Here is a 19,781-nt window from a genome sequence, read left to right as displayed (position 1 = left end):
GCTAACGGGAGGACTTTGAATAGTGTGGAGGAGCAGAGGGATCTAGGTGTATGTGTGCATAGATCCCTGAAAGTTGGGAATCAAGTAGATAAGGTTGTTAAGAAGGCATATGGTGTCTTGGCGTTTATTGGTAGGGGGATTGAATTTAGGAGTCGTAGCGTTATGTTGCAACTGTACACAACTCTGGTGCGGCCGCACTTGGAGTACTGTGTGCAGTTCTGGTCCCCACATTACAGGAAGGATGTGGAGGCTTTGGAGAGGGTGCAGAGGAGGTTTACCAGGATGTTGCCTGGTATGGAGGGGAGATCCTATGAGGAGAGGCTGAGGGATTTGGGATTGTTTTCGCTGGAAAGGCGGCGGCTAAGAGGGGATCTTATTGAAACATATAAGATGATTAGAGGTTTAGATAGGGTGGATAGTGATAGCCTTTTTCCTCTGATGGAGAAATCCAGCACGAGGGGGCATGGCTTTAAATTGAGGGGGGGTAGTTATAGAACCGATGTCAGGGGTAGGTTCTTTACCCAGAGGGTGGTGAGGGATTGGAATGCCCTGCCAGCATCAGTAGTAAATGCGCCTAGTTTGGGGGCGTTTAAGAGATCCGTAGATAGGTTCATGGATGAAAAGAAATTGGTTTAGGTTGGAGGGTCACAGTTTTTTTTTTTAACTGGTCGGTGCAACATCGTGGGCCGAAGGGCCTGTTCTGCGCTGTAATGTTCTATGTTCTATAATATATCAAGCTCCCCAGAAGATGGCATCTAAAAATACAAGTAGTGAAGGATCAAGTATTTTAACAAAATCAAAAGTGTGAAGTGATAGATTTGATTATTACAAAAAATAATATATATACATGGATGTAACTTAGTATACTTATGCATTGGGCTTGAAATATTCAGCTGAATATTACAAAATTAACGTAAATTGACAAATCAATTCTCACCTTCCAATGCTGGATTCGTTTTTGATAGCTTAGCCAACGTCTTAGTGGCTCTATTAATATCCATTCCACGGACAGCCTTGAGCAGGTGTGGGGTCAAAATACCACTACGTTTTGATTTTGACAGACCAGTGTTGGGATTTCCAGGTTTAAGCGGTTTTCGATTTGCCTGAAAACCTGGTTTTTTGTTACTTGCTTTCGACTGCAACGTAACTGCTTTCTTCCAGCCACCAACTGCAAAACATAACCAGGTGCACCGAACACATTAAAACTGTACAACTTAAGAAAATCTCGAAGATATATTAAAACATTTCGATGTGTACTGTTTTATGGTTTTAAATTTTACACAATCTCCAAGTGTCAAATTTTAAACAAAATTTTATTTTCATTAATGTAACCTGCGCATATTCAGGTCTACATAGCATTACAGTACATAAGGTAAGCCAAGAATTTTACTTCAGTGATATTTCGCTTTAATCTTCTCTCTTGAATATACAAGCCTGAAATTCTCTAAGTTTTTGTCATGGTTTATTAGTTTATACTTGGAATCATTCTGAGAATTCCTCTCCATTTCCTTTCTCAAGGATATGCTACTTTTATGTTGTGTGGTGACTGAAAATTAGCATAGGAAGTAGTGCGATTTGCTTTAAAGCTATTGCTAAAATGCCTAGACTTAAATAACGTGTTCATTATTAGTCCGCTTTTCACATTGGACTTTAATATAATTTATTAATTGTATACATGTTTGACCAAAAAGCAAAACTTTACAGTAATCAGTGGTTAATTTCATTTTCCATTTGTTTTCCCAGTTACATAGCGGATTTAACTTTCCAAAACATTCAGCCCGCATCTTGTTGTAATGAGGTTTGATACAAGGTTATGGAGGTATTCTAAACCTTTTTCTCAATTTACCTTTATATTTAGGTCTGAAGTTAGTTGGGCCACCAGTGTATCTCTGAGAGTTTCCTGGTGCTGGACGTGGAAAAGCTGGATGTGGCAAAGTTGGACGTGGCATGAGAGGTTCATATCTCGAACGTTCATCTGGCATGCCAGGGGGCTGTCTCAATTCTTCATCTGGTGGAGGCCTTTTATCTTGATTCTGATAAAAGGAAAGCATGGGTTTCTGATAAAAGGAAAGCATAAAAGGAAGTCCACTGGATGCAGCAAAGATGATGATTTAAAAGAATCAACAGTGTAAAGATTTTACACTGTTGATTTAGAAACTTAGCTACTTGAGCAGAATCACCCCAAATATTTTAATTTTCCACCAAAAATCTAAAGTTTGAATATTTGATTTTTTTCCCAAACCTTATCTTTGCCTCATAAAGAGGCAGCCATTCTAAGAACTCATGTTGGGAGCCTGAAATTTAACAACATCTACTAATTTCCAAATGTTCTTCACCACAATCTAAAATCATAATTCCACATAATAATATAACACTTAATATCTCGGGTAAAATAAAAACAAATCCACCTCTTTATATGCCAACTGATTTCAATGGAGATTACCATCAACTAATTATTAAGCATCACAGTAGTGATGTATAAATTCTCATTGGAGATATCGTAGATTTGAACAGTTTCATTCATCCTGTTAATTATTTCTTGATTTGGATGCAAGTTTAAGACCTCCGAATGAACATATTAAATTAAATTGTTGACTTTCCTCTATGCAGTGTGCATCTGCAGTTTTACTGGAAGGTGACCACGAGGCTCAAATACCTTCCTTTGGAGTTGAAGAGTTGAAGTCCCCGCTGCAAGAGGTTGCACTAAAAATTTGCAGTGACACCCAAGTCTCTATTCTACCTTTGGGAAGAAATAGTCCAGTTTTCTTCAATGGCAAATCACAAACCTTTAAGAGTTGCCATCTCACTGGACTTTCCTTGCCCCAGTTTGAGAACAAGTTTTAGAAATGCGAGTAGTCATTCAAATTAGAGGAAGATTCACAGTCACAATTTGCCACTGCTTGCCTTAGGCCCTTTTTGCTCAACTGGAAAATTAGTGCTAAAGCATTCATAAACTTAGACCAAACTGACACAAGTACCCCATTCAGGATGGAACAAAGAGCACAGTTAAAATAATTTCAAATACTTACTAATCCAGTCATTGTTTTGAGGCGATATTCCATTAATCCATCTGTGAGGCTTTGTGTAACCTTCAGGGCAAAACTTGCATCACTGTCGCTTATGATTTGAAAGTGTTGCTGTAAGATAATGTTGCAACTTACAATCTCTTATAAAACTGTTAACAAAATGAAATGTCTTCTGAAAACCTAGGCAATATATCCAAATAAAACTTAAATTTTATTTATTATAACATAAATAGACCAAGTATAGCAATATTAAATCAGACAGCACTGGCCTGTGCAATACTCCAAAAATTAAAATATATAAAATACCCATCACAGAATCATATATTTTGAATGTTGGACAAAATCAAGTTACATCATTGGAAGAGCAGGTAATGTTGGATATATGATGAAAAATGCGCTAAAGAGAAAGCTTGTTGATTCATCCTATGAGGTTTCCTTCTCTGGAGAATCTCAACTATGTTGTGCTGTAAATGATTCAAATAAATGCCATATTTGCAGTTCTCCTATGGTCTTGCTGATGAATAGTCCATTTCAGTTTAAAAAAGACTATTATCCAATGTAATGCTGTAATTTTTACTGAACCAAAATTTCATCTGAATGACGCTTGATGCTCAAAGGTAGTGCAAAAAAGATATACTTAACTTTTTAACAAAACGTTTGCTCAAGATGAAAGTAATGTCTCCTCAAAAATTCATTGGTTATTTGAATTAGGTAAAAGGGGTGCTTTAAAAAACCATTAATGGAATTCAGTGCGAGTAGAAAGAGACCAAAGGAATAACTGCAGGTAGCCAGGCTAAACAAGAATCTGAGTGTTCTCCTTCTTGAAACCCATTAAAGTTTTTTATTCCACCAACTGTGCCAGTAATCTATTCTGCATTCTTACCACCCTTCTAGTAAAAGCATTTTCTGTTTATTTTCCCCGATCCATAACTTGTATGGTTAACTTTGATACAGGGCAGAAAAGATTACTTGGATCCACCTTGTCCAAATCTTGCAATTTTAAGCACTTTTACTGTATCACCACCATCTTTCCTTGTATCTCATTCCCTTAAATTCTGGGAGCAACTGTCCTTTTTCTGTATGCTGACTGAAAGGATTAAAAGCATTAAAATCATTGAGTACAACACACTTCCCTGGGAAGCTACTGTGAAGGTGTTTCAATGTATTTCCCACACTTGCAGATGGGTAGCACAGCAAACTAACCAAGAGACAAGAGGATGAGAACTCTGATAACCACAAGCCATAACAACAGGTGTGGATGGTGTAGCCATTTAGGCATACCTCATTAGCAATTAATCATTATAATTAGACAAGCATTTAGAGGATATAATTAGTTAATTATTTTCACCTAACATAAATGAAATCAGAACTATTAGTTGTAATTGGATATCAATGACTTCAGAACAAATGTATACTTGTGATTGGTATACGCAAATCACTTGCAAGATAAACAGAAAATGTATCTACCCATACCATGTATCACTCAGTAAGTCTGTACACCACTTTGTGGAAGGCAGACTTTCTTGCTATAGGGTGAATAAAGGTCAATTTAAAACTCCAAAAGTTTTGCCTGATCAATTGAGGATGTGAAGTACATGTTTCGCTGGATAGTGGCAAAATTCCATATCACTGAATGCCCATTCTTACAATAAGAGGAATCAAAACTACATGTAGTGCTCCAGGGCCAAATACAATTTTACGATCTCCAGATTTATGTTATCGTAGTTGTCATGCAACCCAACTTTTTTTTTCTTTATTAAATGCAACAGAGGAGTCGTTTTAGGGGCGGCACGGTGGCACAATGGTTAGCACTGCTGCCTCACAGTGCTAGGGACCTGGGTTCGATTCCTGGCTTGGGTCACTGTGCAAACTCCTGGGTTCGATTCCTGGCTTGGGTCACTGTGCAAACTCCACACAGACATTCTCCCTGTGTCTGCGTGGGTTTCCTTCGGGTGCTCCGGTTTCCTCCCACAGTCCAAAGATTTAGCATGGATTGGCCATGCTAAATTGTCCCTTCGTGTCAGGGGGACTAGCTAGGATAAATTCATGAGTTATGGGGATAGGGCATGGGTGGGAGTGTGATTGGTGCACTCGATGGGCCGAATGGCCTCCATCGGCACTGTAGGATTCTATGATTAATGATGATCTGTGCACTAAGCCCCCAAGATCTTGTTTATGCTCTGATATCTGAAGTGCGTTCCCTTTTAGGACATTAGCCACAAACATCTCCACAAAATTTGATAACTTTACAAGATGCTATATTAAACTGCATCTACCTTTTCTTTGCCCACTGATTAACTTATAAAAATACTCTGTATTTGTGCACATTGATTTTATGCATTTGCTCTATCTCCTGCATTGATTTCCAGCCAATACTGGTTTATTCTTCCTTCATCACTCCTTAAAACCACCTTCCTTTTCTTAGTTATATGCGGAAATGAGAATGAACTTTAAATTAATCTCTCCTTATCTCCCATGCTAGATTTTTGTTTTAGATTTTACTTAAACATTTTACTTAAATACTGTAAAAATATATTAAGGATTTAAAAAAAAATCAAAACTCCAATGAGCAACCTTTTGAATAGTTAGGGCCCAAAAACGTTAAAGGACTAACTGCACGACCTGAAAAACAAATTTCCCTAATTAATCTCAGAATTTCAATTCTAATGCATAACACTTGTAGTCTTGACACTGTGGTATAAGACTTGCTTTAAAAATGTTTGTTCTTTCCCCTCAGTGCATGGTTTTGCAGATCATTCGGTGTAGGTTTTCATGGGCAGTGCTGTATGAGTAAAGACCCAAGAGCTTAGGGTACGAAGGGGTGGATTATACAGGAGTTTATTCAAATTTTTGTATGATGTTTTCAGGATGGCAACCTATAACTAATGGAGTGCCACGGGGATCTATGCTGGGGCCACAATTATTTAAAATATATGTTAATGATTTCAGATTATGTTCTTATGTTCAGCAAGGAGGAACAGGTAGGGAGGGAAAAAATGGAACGCAGAAAAAGACAACAAAGTTGATGGGTTAAACTGATAGCATATTCTGTGACTTGCTATCACCTAGTATGTAGTCTCACAACACCAGGTTAAACTCCAACAGGTTTATTTGGTAGCATGAGTTTTTGGAACGTTGCCCCTGCATCAGGTGATGAAGGGGCAACTCAATAAACCTGTTGGACTTTAACCAGGTGTTGTGAGACTACTTACTGTGCCTACCCCAGTCCAACGCTGGCAACTCCACCTCATTGCTATCGCCTAGGCCTCAGGAATTCTATTAGTATAAATATACACATGTTCATATATGCACACACGTATAATATGCACAAACATAGTCTCAACACTGAACCAGTCACCCATTGCCAGTCTAAGAAACAGCCATTTACTGCAACATAATTGTGTGCCTTTTAACCTTCCCTCTTTACCATATGATCATTTTTCCTTTCATGCAATGGATCAAAATTTTCTGGGTTTTTTTCATGCAACAATTTAAACACTACTTGTATTTGGGAATCCATACAAGCTACACTGACAGAAGACAGAGTTGGAATAAGAGGTGCGTTTTCAGGGTGGCAACCTATAACTAATGTAGTGCCACGGGGATCTATGCTGGGGCCACAATTATTTACAATATATGTTAATGACTTAGATGAGGGAAGTGAATGTATTATTGCCAAGTTTATGGATAACACAAAAACAGGTGGAAAGGCTAATGGTGAGGATGACAGTCTACAGAGGGATATAGACTAGTTAGCTGAGTGGGCAAAAACTTGGCAGGTGGAATATAATGTAGGCAAACGTGAAGCTGTGCACTTTGATAAAAAGAATAATGGAGCTGATTTTTATTGAAATGGAAAAAGACTGCAGAAAACTGCAGAGGGATTTGGGAATTATAATGCATAAATCACAAAAGGCTACCATGCAAGTTCCGTAGGTAATTGGGAAGACAAATGCAATGTTGGCCTTTATTTCAAAGGGAATGGAGTATAAAAATAGGGCAAGATGCGAGTTAGACCACACTTGCAATATTGTGAACAGTTTTAGTCCCCTTATCTAAGGAAATATATCGTGGGAATAGAGGCAATCCAGACAAGGTTCACCAGGTTAATCCTGGGTATGGAAGGATTTTTTAATGAGGTTAAATAGATTGGGCCTGTACTCATTGGAGTTGAGAAGAATGAGAGGTGACCTTATTGACATATACGATTTTCAGGAGGCTCGACAGGGAAGATGGTGAGATGTTTTCTCCTGTGGGAGTGTGTAGGACCAGAGGGCATAATCTCAGGATAAGGGGTCGCCCACTTAAAACAGAGACGAGGAGGAATTTCTTCACTCCGATGGTAGTGCATCTGTAGAATTCTTTGCTGCAGAGAAATGTGGAGGCTGGGTCGTTAAGTATGTTCAAAGGTGAGATGGACATTTTTTTCATCAGTAAGGGAATCAAGGTTTATGGGAAAGGCCAGAAAAGTGGAGTTGAGTATTATATCAGATCAGCCAGTTTCTTTGAATGGCGAAGCATACTCAATGGACCAAACGGTCACCTTCTGCTCCAATGTTTTATGTTCTAACCATATTTAAAAGCTAGCTATGTTTTTTTTTCACAAAATAGTTTCATGTTTTGATTTCTGTATTTAACATAGTTTTTCCATAAATTTGGTACTGTAATAATTTCATACTCACCAAATATTCAAAAAGCTCTTCATTTGTATAGGTTGGTTTGGAATCACCTGATCTGTATGGTTCAAACTAAAAGCCCAACAGAAATGAAAAAGGCTGATAAGAATCTACAGGTAACAACTACATGAAATGCATTTGAATCAAACTTTGGATGCCAAGATTTTTGACACAGACATCAAATGATGGAAAATATATATTTTTTAAATCAAACATTTTTATTTATTAATTAATACATTGCTAATGGACAGTGTCCATGTGGCACACTATCAGAATCAGTAGGCTAGAGAAAACAAGGAGTCATGCATTCTGCTACACAACCACTGAATTAGATGAGGGGACGCAATCTTTCCACCCCGCTGCGCTGGTTGAATAGTGTAACGGGATGGGAACTCTGAGCAAGAGGTGAAAAATCTGCACCCGATTTCTTGCCTTTCGCAATATTGCCAGCCCTGGCCTACCGATGCTATCAGCCTCGTGCCAATTTTAATATCATTAATGAACCGAGGAGGTAATAGTCCGGGCTCACTTAACTTTCAGACCTTGCCAGTGGAGGCCCTCACTGGCTGGTGGGGTGGATTACAGATCTCCCATATACCGTGTACATGGTATATAGAACATAGAGCATTACAGCGCAGTACAGGCCCTTCAGCCCGCGATGTTGCGCCGACCAGTGAAACCAATCTAAAGCCCCTCTAATCTACACTATTCCAATATCATCCATATGTTTATCCAATAACCATTTGAATGCTCTTAATGTTGACGAGTCCACTACTGCTGCAGGCAGGGCATTCCACGCCCTTACTACTCTCCGAGTAAAGAACCTACCTCTGACATCTGTCCTATATGTCTCACCCCTCAATTTAAAGCTATGTCCCCTCGTGTTAGCCATCACCATCCAAGGAAAAAGGCTCTCACTATCCACCCTATCTAATCCTCTGATCATCTTGTATGCCTCTATTAAGTCACCTCTTAACCTTCTTCTCTTTAACGAAAACAACCTCAAGCCCCTGAGCCTTTCCTCATACGATTTTCCCACCATACCAGGCAACATCCTGGTAAATCTCCTCTGCACCCTTTCCAACACTTCCACATCTTTCCTATAATGCAGCGACCAGAACTGTACGCAATACTCCAAGTGCGGCCACACCAGAGTTTTGTACAGTTGCAGCATGACCTCCTGGCTCTGAAACTCAATCCCTCTACCAATAAAAGCTAACACACCGTATGCCTTCTTAACAACCCCATCAACCTGGGTGCCAACTTTCAGGGATCTATGCACATGGACACCCAGATCCCTCTGTTCATTCACACTGCCAAGTATCTTACCATTAGCCCAGTACTCTGTATTCCTGTTACTCCTTCCAAAGTGAATCACTTCACACTTTTCCGCATTAAACTCCATTTGCCACCTCTCAGCCCAGCTCTGCAGCTTATCTATGTCCCTCTGTAACCTGCCACTTCCCTCCCCACTGTCTACAACTCCACCGACTTTAGTGTCATCCGCAAAAAATGTGGGAGATTGTGGTGCATGCCTAGCAATCTGCAGCCAGCTTCTCCAGTGAGCTTAGGCTCCACCTTCGGCCCTACTGCCGTGAAGCTCCCGACTGCCAAAAAAATTTGACAGTGTGATAAAACTGTGTGGGGTAGATCACTGAAAAACTGGGAAGATTGCCCCCTAGATGTCAGAGGATTAATGGTACTTGACATAAGCTAACAGTTCATAGTAAGTGCACATTTGCTACAGTAGCTCTGAAAGAAATTGGCAAATCTTTTGTTGTGATTCATCTCACTCCTCACAAAAGGTAGGTGGGATGTTGTCATGTATGCTCATGGTCACACATTTCCTGAAACTGTTTTGATTGCTATGGGGGAGTTTTTTTGAGAAGCATATCCCAGATATCCTTTTCCTTAAATTGATTGAGGGTTTTTCTTTTAAATCTGTTCGCCCTCAATATCAGGTGTTTGCTAGTGAGAGGAAACACTGGCAAACCATAATATTTATGTAATTGATAGATCACCAGATTTTTTCCTCCCTTTTTTTTCATTAGTAATGGAGTGGGCCCCAAACTTTACCTGATTGTTTAACAGGCCTACTACCAACATGTCCAAACTCAGTGGGTGACAAGTATTTAAAATTATAGTTTGTTATTTCACACATCTCACACAGACCTGTTTCTTTCCAGAAACACAATTAAACACAGCATGTCCCAGAGGACAATATGGAGAAATTTGCAGACAAGCACTTTCTTTAAAAGACAAAGTCATTCTTCGAATATTCCATAAAGCTGCTGTGTACAAATCTATTTACCAACTTTGATTTCTTCACCCTTTTCAACTTCCTGGCACAAAAAAATGCGAAAAATGCTCAAATAGGTTTTGTAGAGATCAGGTGAAAAGAGTGTCAAAATTGCTTTTGATGCTATTCATGGTTAATTAACCAACACTCAATATCTGAATCCGGGCGTGAAGGTTAGGTATTTCATTCAATGCGAGAGTGTTGCTGTTATCTACAGAACTACACCCAGCATGAGTCACTGCCTCTAGGAATTTGAGGAGGGGGCAAGATTTGCAAACAATTTGTAGCTAAAAGGGTTTCACTGGTTAACTGCTTTGTACCTCCACTAATATAAGCGACGCTCGTGGAACCACACCATTACGTAACTTACATCATTTTGCATCCAACGATCATCAACATCAGATCCTTTGGTGTAATCATTACGATAGCTCCTAGGTAAGAGAAAAATCTTTAATTTAATTGCAACTCAAGCTAAGAGAAAAATTGTTCAAAAAGATTTTCTGCTCTAACTTGAACCAACTAATAAACAATTTTCTACCATAATGCATAATTTCTATACAGAAACTGATGGAAATAAAAAGTCAACAACTTGTATTTATAAAGCAACTTTGATATGAAGAATACCTCAAAACATTTCACTGATAAGTGTACAGAACACTTGTGTTCAACTAGGGGGGGAACAGATTCAGAGAGTGACCCAAAGAGATGGAGGATTTTTAAGGATGCTTCCAAATGAAGGCAGCCTCCTCCAGCATCACAGATGCCAGGCTCGAGCCAATTTGATTCACTCCTCGTGACATCAAGAAATGGTTGGAGGTACTGGATACTGCAAAGTCAATTGCCCCGACAACATTCTGGCACAAGTACTGAAGACTTGTTCTCATCGCTCCCCTAGCCAAGCTCTTCTGGTACAGTTACAAAACTGGCATCTACCTGACAATGTGGAAAATTGCCCAGGTATGTCCGGAATACAAAAAGCAGGACAAATCCAACCCGGCCAATTACTGCCCCATCAGCCTACTTGCAATCATCAGTAAAGGATGGAAGGGTTCCTCAGGAGTGCTATCAAGCAGCACCTGCTCAGCCAATAACCTGCTCACTGATGCCCAGTTTGGGTTTCGCCAGAGTCACTCAGCTCCTGACCTCATTACAGCCTTGGTCAGATATGGACAAAAGAGCTGAATTCCAGAGGTGAGGTGAGAGTGACAGCTCTTGATATCAAGGCTGCATCCGATCAAGTGTGGCATCAAGGAACCCTAGCAAAACTGGAATCAATGGGTATGAGGGAGCAAAATCTCCACTTGTTGAGAGTCATACCTGGCACACAGGAAGATGGTTGTGGAGGGTCAGTCATCTCAGCTCCGGGACATCTCTGCAGGAGTCCCTCAGGATATAGTGTCCTAGGCCTAACAACCTTCAGCTGTTTCATCAGGGGCGGCACAATACCAGGGACCTGGGTCACTGTCTGTGCAGAGTATGTTCTCTGTGTCTGTGTGGGTTTCATCAGAGCATAAGTACTAGGAGCAGGAGTAGGCCATCTGGCCTCTCGAGCCTGCTCCGCCATTCAATAAGATCATGGCTGATCTTTTTGTGGACTCAGCTCCACTTACCCGCCTGCTCACCATAACCCTTAATTCCTTTACTGTTCAAAAATTTATCTATCCTTGCCTTAAAAACATTCAATGAGGTTGCCTCAACTGCTTCACTGGCAGGGAATTCCACAGATTCACAACCCTTTGTGTGAAGAAGTTCCTCCTCAACTCAGTCCTAAATCTGCTTCCTCTTATTTTGAGGCTATGCCCCCTAGTTCTAGTTTCATCCGCCAGTGGAAACAACTTCCCTGCTTCTATCTTATCTATTCCCTTCATAATCTTATAAGTTTCTATAAGATCTCCCCTCATTCTTCTGAATTCCAATGAGTATAGCCCCAGTCTACTCAGTCTCTCCTCATAAACCAACTCTCTCAACTCCGGAATCAACCTAGTGAATCTCCTCTGCACCCCCTCTCAAGTAAGGAGACCAAAACTGTACACAGTACTCCAGGTGTGGCCTCACCAGCACCTTATACAGCTGCAACATAATCTCGCTGTTTTTAAACTCCATCCCTCTAGCAATAAAGGACAAAATTCCATTTGCCTTCTTAATTACCTGCTGCACCTGCAAACCAACTCCTTGAGATTCCTGCACAAGGACACCCTGCACAGCAGCATGCTGCAATTTTTTACCATTTAAATAATAGTCCATTTTGCTGTTATTCCTACCAAAATGGATGACCTCACATTTACCATCTGCCAGATCCTCGCCCACTCACTTAGACTATCTATATCCCTTTGCAGACTTTCAGCGTCCTCTGCACACTTTGCTCATCTTAGTGTCATCTGCAAATTTTGACACAGTACACTTGGTCCCCAACTCATCTATGTAAATCGTAAACAACTGCGGTTCCAACACTGATCCCTGAGTCACACCACTAGTCATTGACCGCCAACCAGAAAAACACCCATTTACCCCCACTCTTTGCTTTCTGTTAGTTAACTAATCCTCTATCCATGCTAATACATTACCCGTGACACTGTGCACCTTTATCTTATGTAGCAGCCTTTGGTGCGGCACCTTGTCAAATGCCTTCTGGAAATCCAGATACACCACTTCTACAGGTTCCCCATTGTCCACTGCACATGTAATGTTCTCAAAGGATTCCACCAAACTAGTCAAACATGACCTGTCCTTCATGAACCCCTCCGGGTGCTCCGGTTTCCTCCCACAGTCCGAAAGACATGCTGGTCAGATACATGCTAAATGTTCCCTCAGTGTACCCAAACAGGCGCCGGAGTGTGGCGACTAGGGGATTTTCACAGTAGCTTCACTGCAGTGTTAATGTAAGCCTACTTGTGACACTAATAAATAAACTTTAATTTAATGACATTCCCTCCGTCATAGAGGTCAGAAGTGGGGATGTTTGCTGATGATTGCACAATGTTCAGCATCATTCGCGACTCATCAGATACTGAAGCAGTCCATGTTCAAATGCAACAAGAGCCGGACAATATCCGGGCTTGAGCTGACAAGTGGCAAGTAACATTCGCACCACACAAATGCTAGGCAATTGCCATCACCAATAAGAGACACTCCACCACCACCCCATGATATTCAATGATGTAATCATCACTGAATCCCCATTGTCAGAATCTCAACTGGATTCACCACATAAACACAGTGGCTACAAGAGCAGATCAAGAGAATAGGAATGCTGCAGCGAGTAACTCGCCTCCTGACTCCCCAAAGCCTATCCACCATCTACAAGGCACAAGTCAGGAGTGTGATGGAATACTCCCCACTTGCCTGAATGGGTGCAGCTCCAACAACACAAGAAGCGTGATATCATCCAGGACAAAGCAGCCTGCTTGATTGGCACCACATCTACAAACATTCAATCCCTCCACCACCGACGCTCAGTAGCAGCAGTTTGTACTATCTACAAGATGCATTGCATCAATTCACCAAAGATCCTTAGACAGCACCTTCCAAACCCACGACCACTTCCATCTAGAAAGACAAGGGCAGCAAATAAATGGGAACACCACCACCTGCAAGTTCCCCTCCAAGTCACTCGCCTTCCTGACTTGGAAATATACTGCCATTCCTTCAGTCACTGGGTCAAAATCCTGGAATTCCTTCCCTAACGACATTGTGGTTCAACCCACAGCACATTGACTGCAGTGATTCAAGGCGGCAGCTCACCACCACCTTCTTTGCGGCACAGTGGCTCAGTGGTTAGCACTGCTGCCTCACAGCGCCAGGGACCCGGTTTCGATTCCTGGTTTGGATCACTGTCTGTCTGGGTCTGCATGGGTTTCCTCCAGGTGTTCCGGTTTCCTCCCACGGTCCAAAAGATGTGCAGGTTAGGTGGATTGGCCATGCTAAATTGACCCTTAGTGTCAGGGGGATTAGCAGGGTAAATACGTGGGGTTACAGGGATAGGGCCTGGGTGGGATTTGTGGTCGGTGCAGACTCGATGGGCCAAATGGCCTCCTTCTGCACTGTAGGGATTCTATGATGATTCTTCTCAAGGGCAACTAGGGGTGGGCAATAAATGCTGGTCAGCTAGTGACGCCCATGTCCCGCGAATGAATAAAAAAAAAACCATCTTAAGCTGCTTCATTAATGACCTTCCCTCTGTCATAGGGTCAAAAGTAGGGGGGTTTGCCAATGATTGCATAATGTTCAGCACTATTCGCAACTCCTCAGATACTGAAGCAGTCCATGTTCAAATGCAACAGGATCCAGACAGTATCCAGGCTTGAGCTGACAAGTGGCAAGTAACATTCGCACCACACAAATGCCAGGCAATTGCCATCACTAATAAGAGACAATCTAACCACCACCCGTTGACATTCAATGGTGTAACCATCACTGAATCCCCCCCACTGTCAACATCCTTGGGATTACCATTGACCAGAAACTCAGCTGGACTTGCCACATAAACACAGTGGTTTCAAGAGCAGGTCAGAGGCTAGAAATACTGCGACAAATAGTTCACCTCCTGACTCCCCAAAGCCTGTTCACCATCTACAAGGTACAAGTCAGGAATGTGATGGAATACTCCCACTGGCCTGGATGGGTGCAGCTTCAATAACACAAGAAGCTTGACACCATCCAGGACAAAGCAGCCCGCTTGATTGGCACCACATCCGCAAACACCCACTCCTTCCACCACCGACGCTCAGTAGCAGCAGTTATACTATTTACAAGATGCACTGCAAAAATTCACCAAAAATCCTTAGACAGCACCTTCCAAACCCAGGACCACTTCCATCTAGTAGAACAAAGGCAACAGATACATGGGAACACCACCATCTACATGTTCCCCTCCAAGACATTCAGCATCCTGACTTTACAGGTGCTGGGTCAAAATCCTAGAATTCCCTTCCTAATGGCATTGCAGGTCAACCCACAGCATGTGGACTGCAGCATTTCATGAAGGCAGCTCACCAACACCTTCTCAAGGGTAACTAGGGATGGGTAATAAATACTGGCCAGCCAGTGATGCCCATGTCCCATGAATGAATAAAAAAAGTGGCAAAAGAGAGGGGTTTATGGAGAGAATTCCAGAGCAGGACCCAAAACCAGATAAAAGGCTGCAGTATTTAATTTTCCTTCAATAAAAATACTTATATTCTTCACATTTTGATCACCTCATTGGTTCTCCTTTCCTGTAATCTTCCCTCCTGTAATCTTCTCCTCTCCTGTAATCTTCTCCTCTCCTGCAATCTTCTCCTCTCCTGTAATCTTCTCCTCTCCTGTAATCTTCTCCTCTCCTGTAATCTTCTCCTCTCCTGTAATCTTCTCCAGAGTCTTGTATGTTGTCTCCACTCCAGCCCATATTAAAGGTTTCTTCAGATTTTATATTTTTTCTCCAGTCATCGTGCATAACCTCTCCAGCTGATCTGTAATCTTCAGAAAGCAATATATATCATGAACTTCATTTCGAGGTAGCATGGCAAATAAAGGGTTTCCATACATGGCAAAGAAAGAAAAGGGTGATAAAACAAGAGGAAAACTGACAGGTTCTATTATTCTATACAAATTTTTCGAATGCCCTTTGGCAATGAGGTGAAATCAGGTAACTCAATTTGCACAGTCGACATTAAATAAGCAAAGGGGTAAAGCAAAGTTTTTTTTTAAGGACAGTCAAAGATAGGTAGGACTAGAAAAGAAGGTGAAATTGTGTGTTTGACTTACATCAGGTTCATTGTACAGGAACAGGCCATTCAGCCCAAATGAATTCATGCAGGCATTCATATGCCACATGAGCATCTCCACATCCTCCTTCATCCTACCCTGTAAGCATATATTTCCAATTTCTTGCCTGATCATGGGTGGCACAGTGGTTAGCACTGCTGCCTCACAGCACCAGGGACCCGGGTTCGATTCCTGGCTTGGGTCACTGTCTGTGTGGAGTTTGCACATTCTCCCCACATCTGCATGGATTTCCTCCGGGTGCTCCAATTTCGTCTCAGACCAAAGATGTGCAGGTTAGGTGGATTGGCCATGCAAAATTGCCCCTTAGTGTCAGGGGGACTAGCTAGGGTAAATGCATGGGGTTATGGGGATAGGGCCTGGGTGGGATGGTGGGTTGGTGCAGACTTGATGGGCCGAATGGCCTCCTTCTGCACTGTAGGATTCTATGATTGTCAAGCTTCTTGTTTAATGCATTTGTGCTGTTTCCAGTAACAACGTTTTGTGGCAATGCATTCTGCATTGAGAGACTTATTAGGGAAAAAACCTGCTCCTGATTTTCTTATTGGATTTATTAATGATTCACCATTATTTAAGACATTTAGTTTTGCTCTCCCCAACAAATGTAAACATCTTCTCCATAAGTACCATATCAAATCATTGCAGCTACTCACATGAGATATCCTAAATAGAGCACAATATAAGCAGAGTGCAAAAGTTGGGAAGCAGGTGTAGCTTAGTGGCTTGAGAAAGTAAGTAAAACTTGGCCAGTGTTTTATGCAAGTTAGTGTCTTGAAAAACATAAAACATGCAGCTAAAAAGGTTTAGTAATGAGCCAGATTCATTGGTGTTGAAAATGATCTAACAATCATAATATGGGCGGCACAGTGGCTAGCACTGCTGCGATGTGGAGATGCTGGCGTTGGACTGGGGTAAGCACAGTAAGAAGTCTCACATGTATATACACAATACCAGTATTATAGCACTGCTGCCTCACAGCGCTGAGGCCTAGGTTCAATGTTGTCCCCGTGTTCTTCTCCAGGTACTCTGGTTTCCTCCCAGACTCCAAAGATGTGCAGATTACATTGATTGGCCATGATAAATTGCCCCCTTAGTGTCAAGGGGGATTAGCAGAGTAAATACATGAGGTTAAGGGGATAGGGCCTGGGTGGGATTCTTGACAGTGCGAACTTGATGGGCCGAATGGCCTCCTGCATTGAAGGGATTCTATTATAATATCAAGTTGACCAGGGTCCTTATACCTACCAGAGATGCTCAGGATGGCCTCTTACAGGCAAAGTTCAGTTAACACAAGTTTTGCATCCATGTGACTCACAAATGCTGAACCCACTGCCCACTCCAAGTACCAACAAAAAGCATTCCCATAGTCAATAATACTTCCATTTCACTCACACCCACTGTCCGTCTTCTACTCGTTATACTATTTACCTCAAGGCTGATGTGAGACAAGGGTGGGGATGGACAACACAGATTTGAAAAACATACAGTGAACATTTACAATAAATTTGTCAATTAACACACTATTAAATAGTCAAGTGATTTCCCTCGTCCAAGTATAAAACTTTTCTCACGCCTTTACTTCTACATGGTATTATCCCTGCAGCTTTAGCAGAGACAGGCTTTGTTCCCCGGCTCTGACTGCTGAGATGCTTGCGGCCAACATTCTATGGGCTTTGGAGCCTATGAGTGCCCTTGCAAAGGTTGCCTCAGGGGCAGCCTATGGCCTCTGACTGCTATTACTGGGGAGGGAGGGGTGGTGTGTGAGTGGTGGTCTTGGAAGCAAAGGTTCCATGCATCTTTTTTCAAGCATCCTTTTCATACATCACCAGCAATTCATTGCTAGCCATGAGCTGCAGAGCAATTTGCTTTACTTAGCTGAAAGTGAACAGGCAAGGTCAGGCTTTATCCAATTTCAATCAGAAGACTGAGTGTGCATGCTGCCCATGACGACCAACATGCATTTGGTTGCCTGCAGCATCTGATTCTCCATGTTGGTGGTCAGTCCTTCCAGAGTTGGCACAATGACACAAAAGCCTGAGATATCATGGCACTCATGTTATAGACAGGCCCCCCTTCAATCTCTCACTAATGGTGCACGTTTCCACAAATGCTCCCAAACTGTCCCCTTGGTTAATGACTTCCATGACATCAACACCATCACTTGGAGCCAAAACTCATAGAATCATAGAGTGCAGAAGAGGCCCTTTGACCCATCGAGTCTGCACCGAAGCGCAAGAAACACCTGACCTCCCACCTAATCCCATTTACCAGCACTTGGTCCATAGCCTTGAATGTCATGATGTGCCCAGTGCTCATCCAGATACTTCCTAAAGGATGTGGGGTAAATCGCCTCTCCAACCCTTCCAGGCAGTGCATTCCACATCTCCTCTGCATCCCCTCCAATGCAATCACATCCACATATTAAATGAAATGTAATAATGATAAAGAGATGGCAGACAGGAAAAACAAATAGGGGCTTTTTGGATTAGCAGGATTTGGCTGAGGATGTGTGCCTCAAGAATCTGTGGTAGGACCATTTCTCATCCATTTATTTAAGTTATCTACACACAAGCAGGAAATTAAATAGGTCATTGTTTATTAATGGTGGCAAATTAGGGGCATGGAAATCTGTGAAGGAAAATGCAAAAGTGATAAGCTGTTATGGTTGGTAGATGCAGTTCAATTCTGAGAAATGAGGGGGAATATATTTAAACATAAGCTGGGAAATGAAGTACAGCTTGAAGAGTCAGTTCTTTCAAAAAAAGACAGAAATCCAAAGTACACAGATATTTAAACAGCAATGCAGATGGAAAAGACAAAGAAAAAGGCATTATAAGTATAAGCAAGTTTACGAAGTTGAATTTTATTAGGTTGCAGTTGGAGCATTGGTTTTATTGCAGAATAAATTAATGAAAGGAGTTTAAAAGCACAAGGATCTGACCCAAGGAGAAGGAATAATTTGTAATGCCAGCTAACATGGAAGCTGGGAAGAAATGTTAGGTGCTCAAGATGTTAGTGTGGGAATGGATCAAGGGAATAGGCAGCTGGTTGCATAGATATGATGAACTCCAAGATGACATTGGGGAAAATAAAAGAGAAACTACAGACAGATGCCAGTTGAGAAGAGGGCAGGGGAAGCCATGAAGGAAGTTGAATTTAATGGCAGTACAGGTTAAGCTGCTGAATGGCAGACTCCTTTTCCAAAACCTATGGTTAAAAAACTGTTTGAATGAAGGCCTTTAACTTTATCTGTTATTCTTCCTTGGGTCTCTTCACTTTAATTTCAGTTCAGTGCGCAGCACCATTCACATTTCCTCCAATAATAAAAAAGCTCATGACAGGCTACAGCAGCATATGGACAATGTCTAGATTAGGTTGGCAAATCTATGTTTGCACAACATAAATGACAGGCACTGCCCATCTACAAGAAGCAGCGCAAGTGCCTTCCTGACTTTCAACAGCATCACTATTTGCAGAATTGTCAACACTCTGAGTGACTAGAACATTAATTGGACTAGCAACCTGACAATAACAGAGCAGAGACTGAAAATAATAGAATGGCAAAGGAGGCCATTCATCCTAGATCCTCAAAAACTCTCTCGTTGCTGGTAAAGTAAACCATCAACTACCTGATTGGGCATAGCTACAAAAAACAAATACAAGCAGTTTGACATTTTACAGAACACAGGAGACTGATTTATTATTATTGGCACTGGGCTTAAAATGGAGCTGCTCCACTAAGAATACTGCGGTTGCTATATAGCTGGTGCAGCAATTTGCCAAGTTTACTTTGACAGCAGCTTCTCTTGCAAGCAAGACAAGAGAAAAAAAAATCATGGAAGCATTACTTATAACATGACCTATCATCCCTAGATCAAATTCCTTTATTTCCCTACCCAATACCATTCCCTATTATAACAAGGACTGCAGCTATACAAAATGGCAGCCATCACTACCTTCTCAAAGGAACTAAGGCAATAAATGCAGTCTTGCCAGTGCCTCAAGCAATCTTTAAATAAA

General features: G+C 41.6%; 1 protein-coding gene across 1 annotated transcript in view; it reads right to left on the bottom strand.

The window, feature by feature from the left end:
• LOC144508946 (uncharacterized) overlaps positions 1 to 19,781 on the bottom strand; it is a 70,400-nt gene that overhangs the window by 8,504 nt on the left and 42,115 nt on the right. The window contains exons 13-18 of the mRNA XM_078237163.1: positions 15,197 to 15,455; positions 10,372 to 10,432; positions 7,709 to 7,774; positions 3,030 to 3,137; positions 1,847 to 2,057; positions 938 to 1,168 (exon numbers count right to left, since the gene is read on the bottom strand). Coding sequence (XP_078093289.1) covers positions 938 to 1,168; positions 1,847 to 2,057; positions 3,030 to 3,137; positions 7,709 to 7,774; positions 10,372 to 10,432; positions 15,197 to 15,455 — 936 coding nt within the window. The remainder of the gene's footprint in view (positions 1 to 937; positions 1,169 to 1,846; positions 2,058 to 3,029; positions 3,138 to 7,708; positions 7,775 to 10,371; positions 10,433 to 15,196; positions 15,456 to 19,781) is intronic.

This window comes from Mustelus asterias, chromosome 2 (assembly GCF_964213995.1).
Source record: "Mustelus asterias chromosome 2, sMusAst1.hap1.1, whole genome shotgun sequence".
In the NCBI taxonomy this organism is placed as follows: Eukaryota; Metazoa; Chordata; class Chondrichthyes; order Carcharhiniformes; family Triakidae; genus Mustelus; species Mustelus asterias.
Note: the sequence above shows the minus strand (reverse complement) of the source record. Positions and strands in the feature narration are given on the sequence as shown.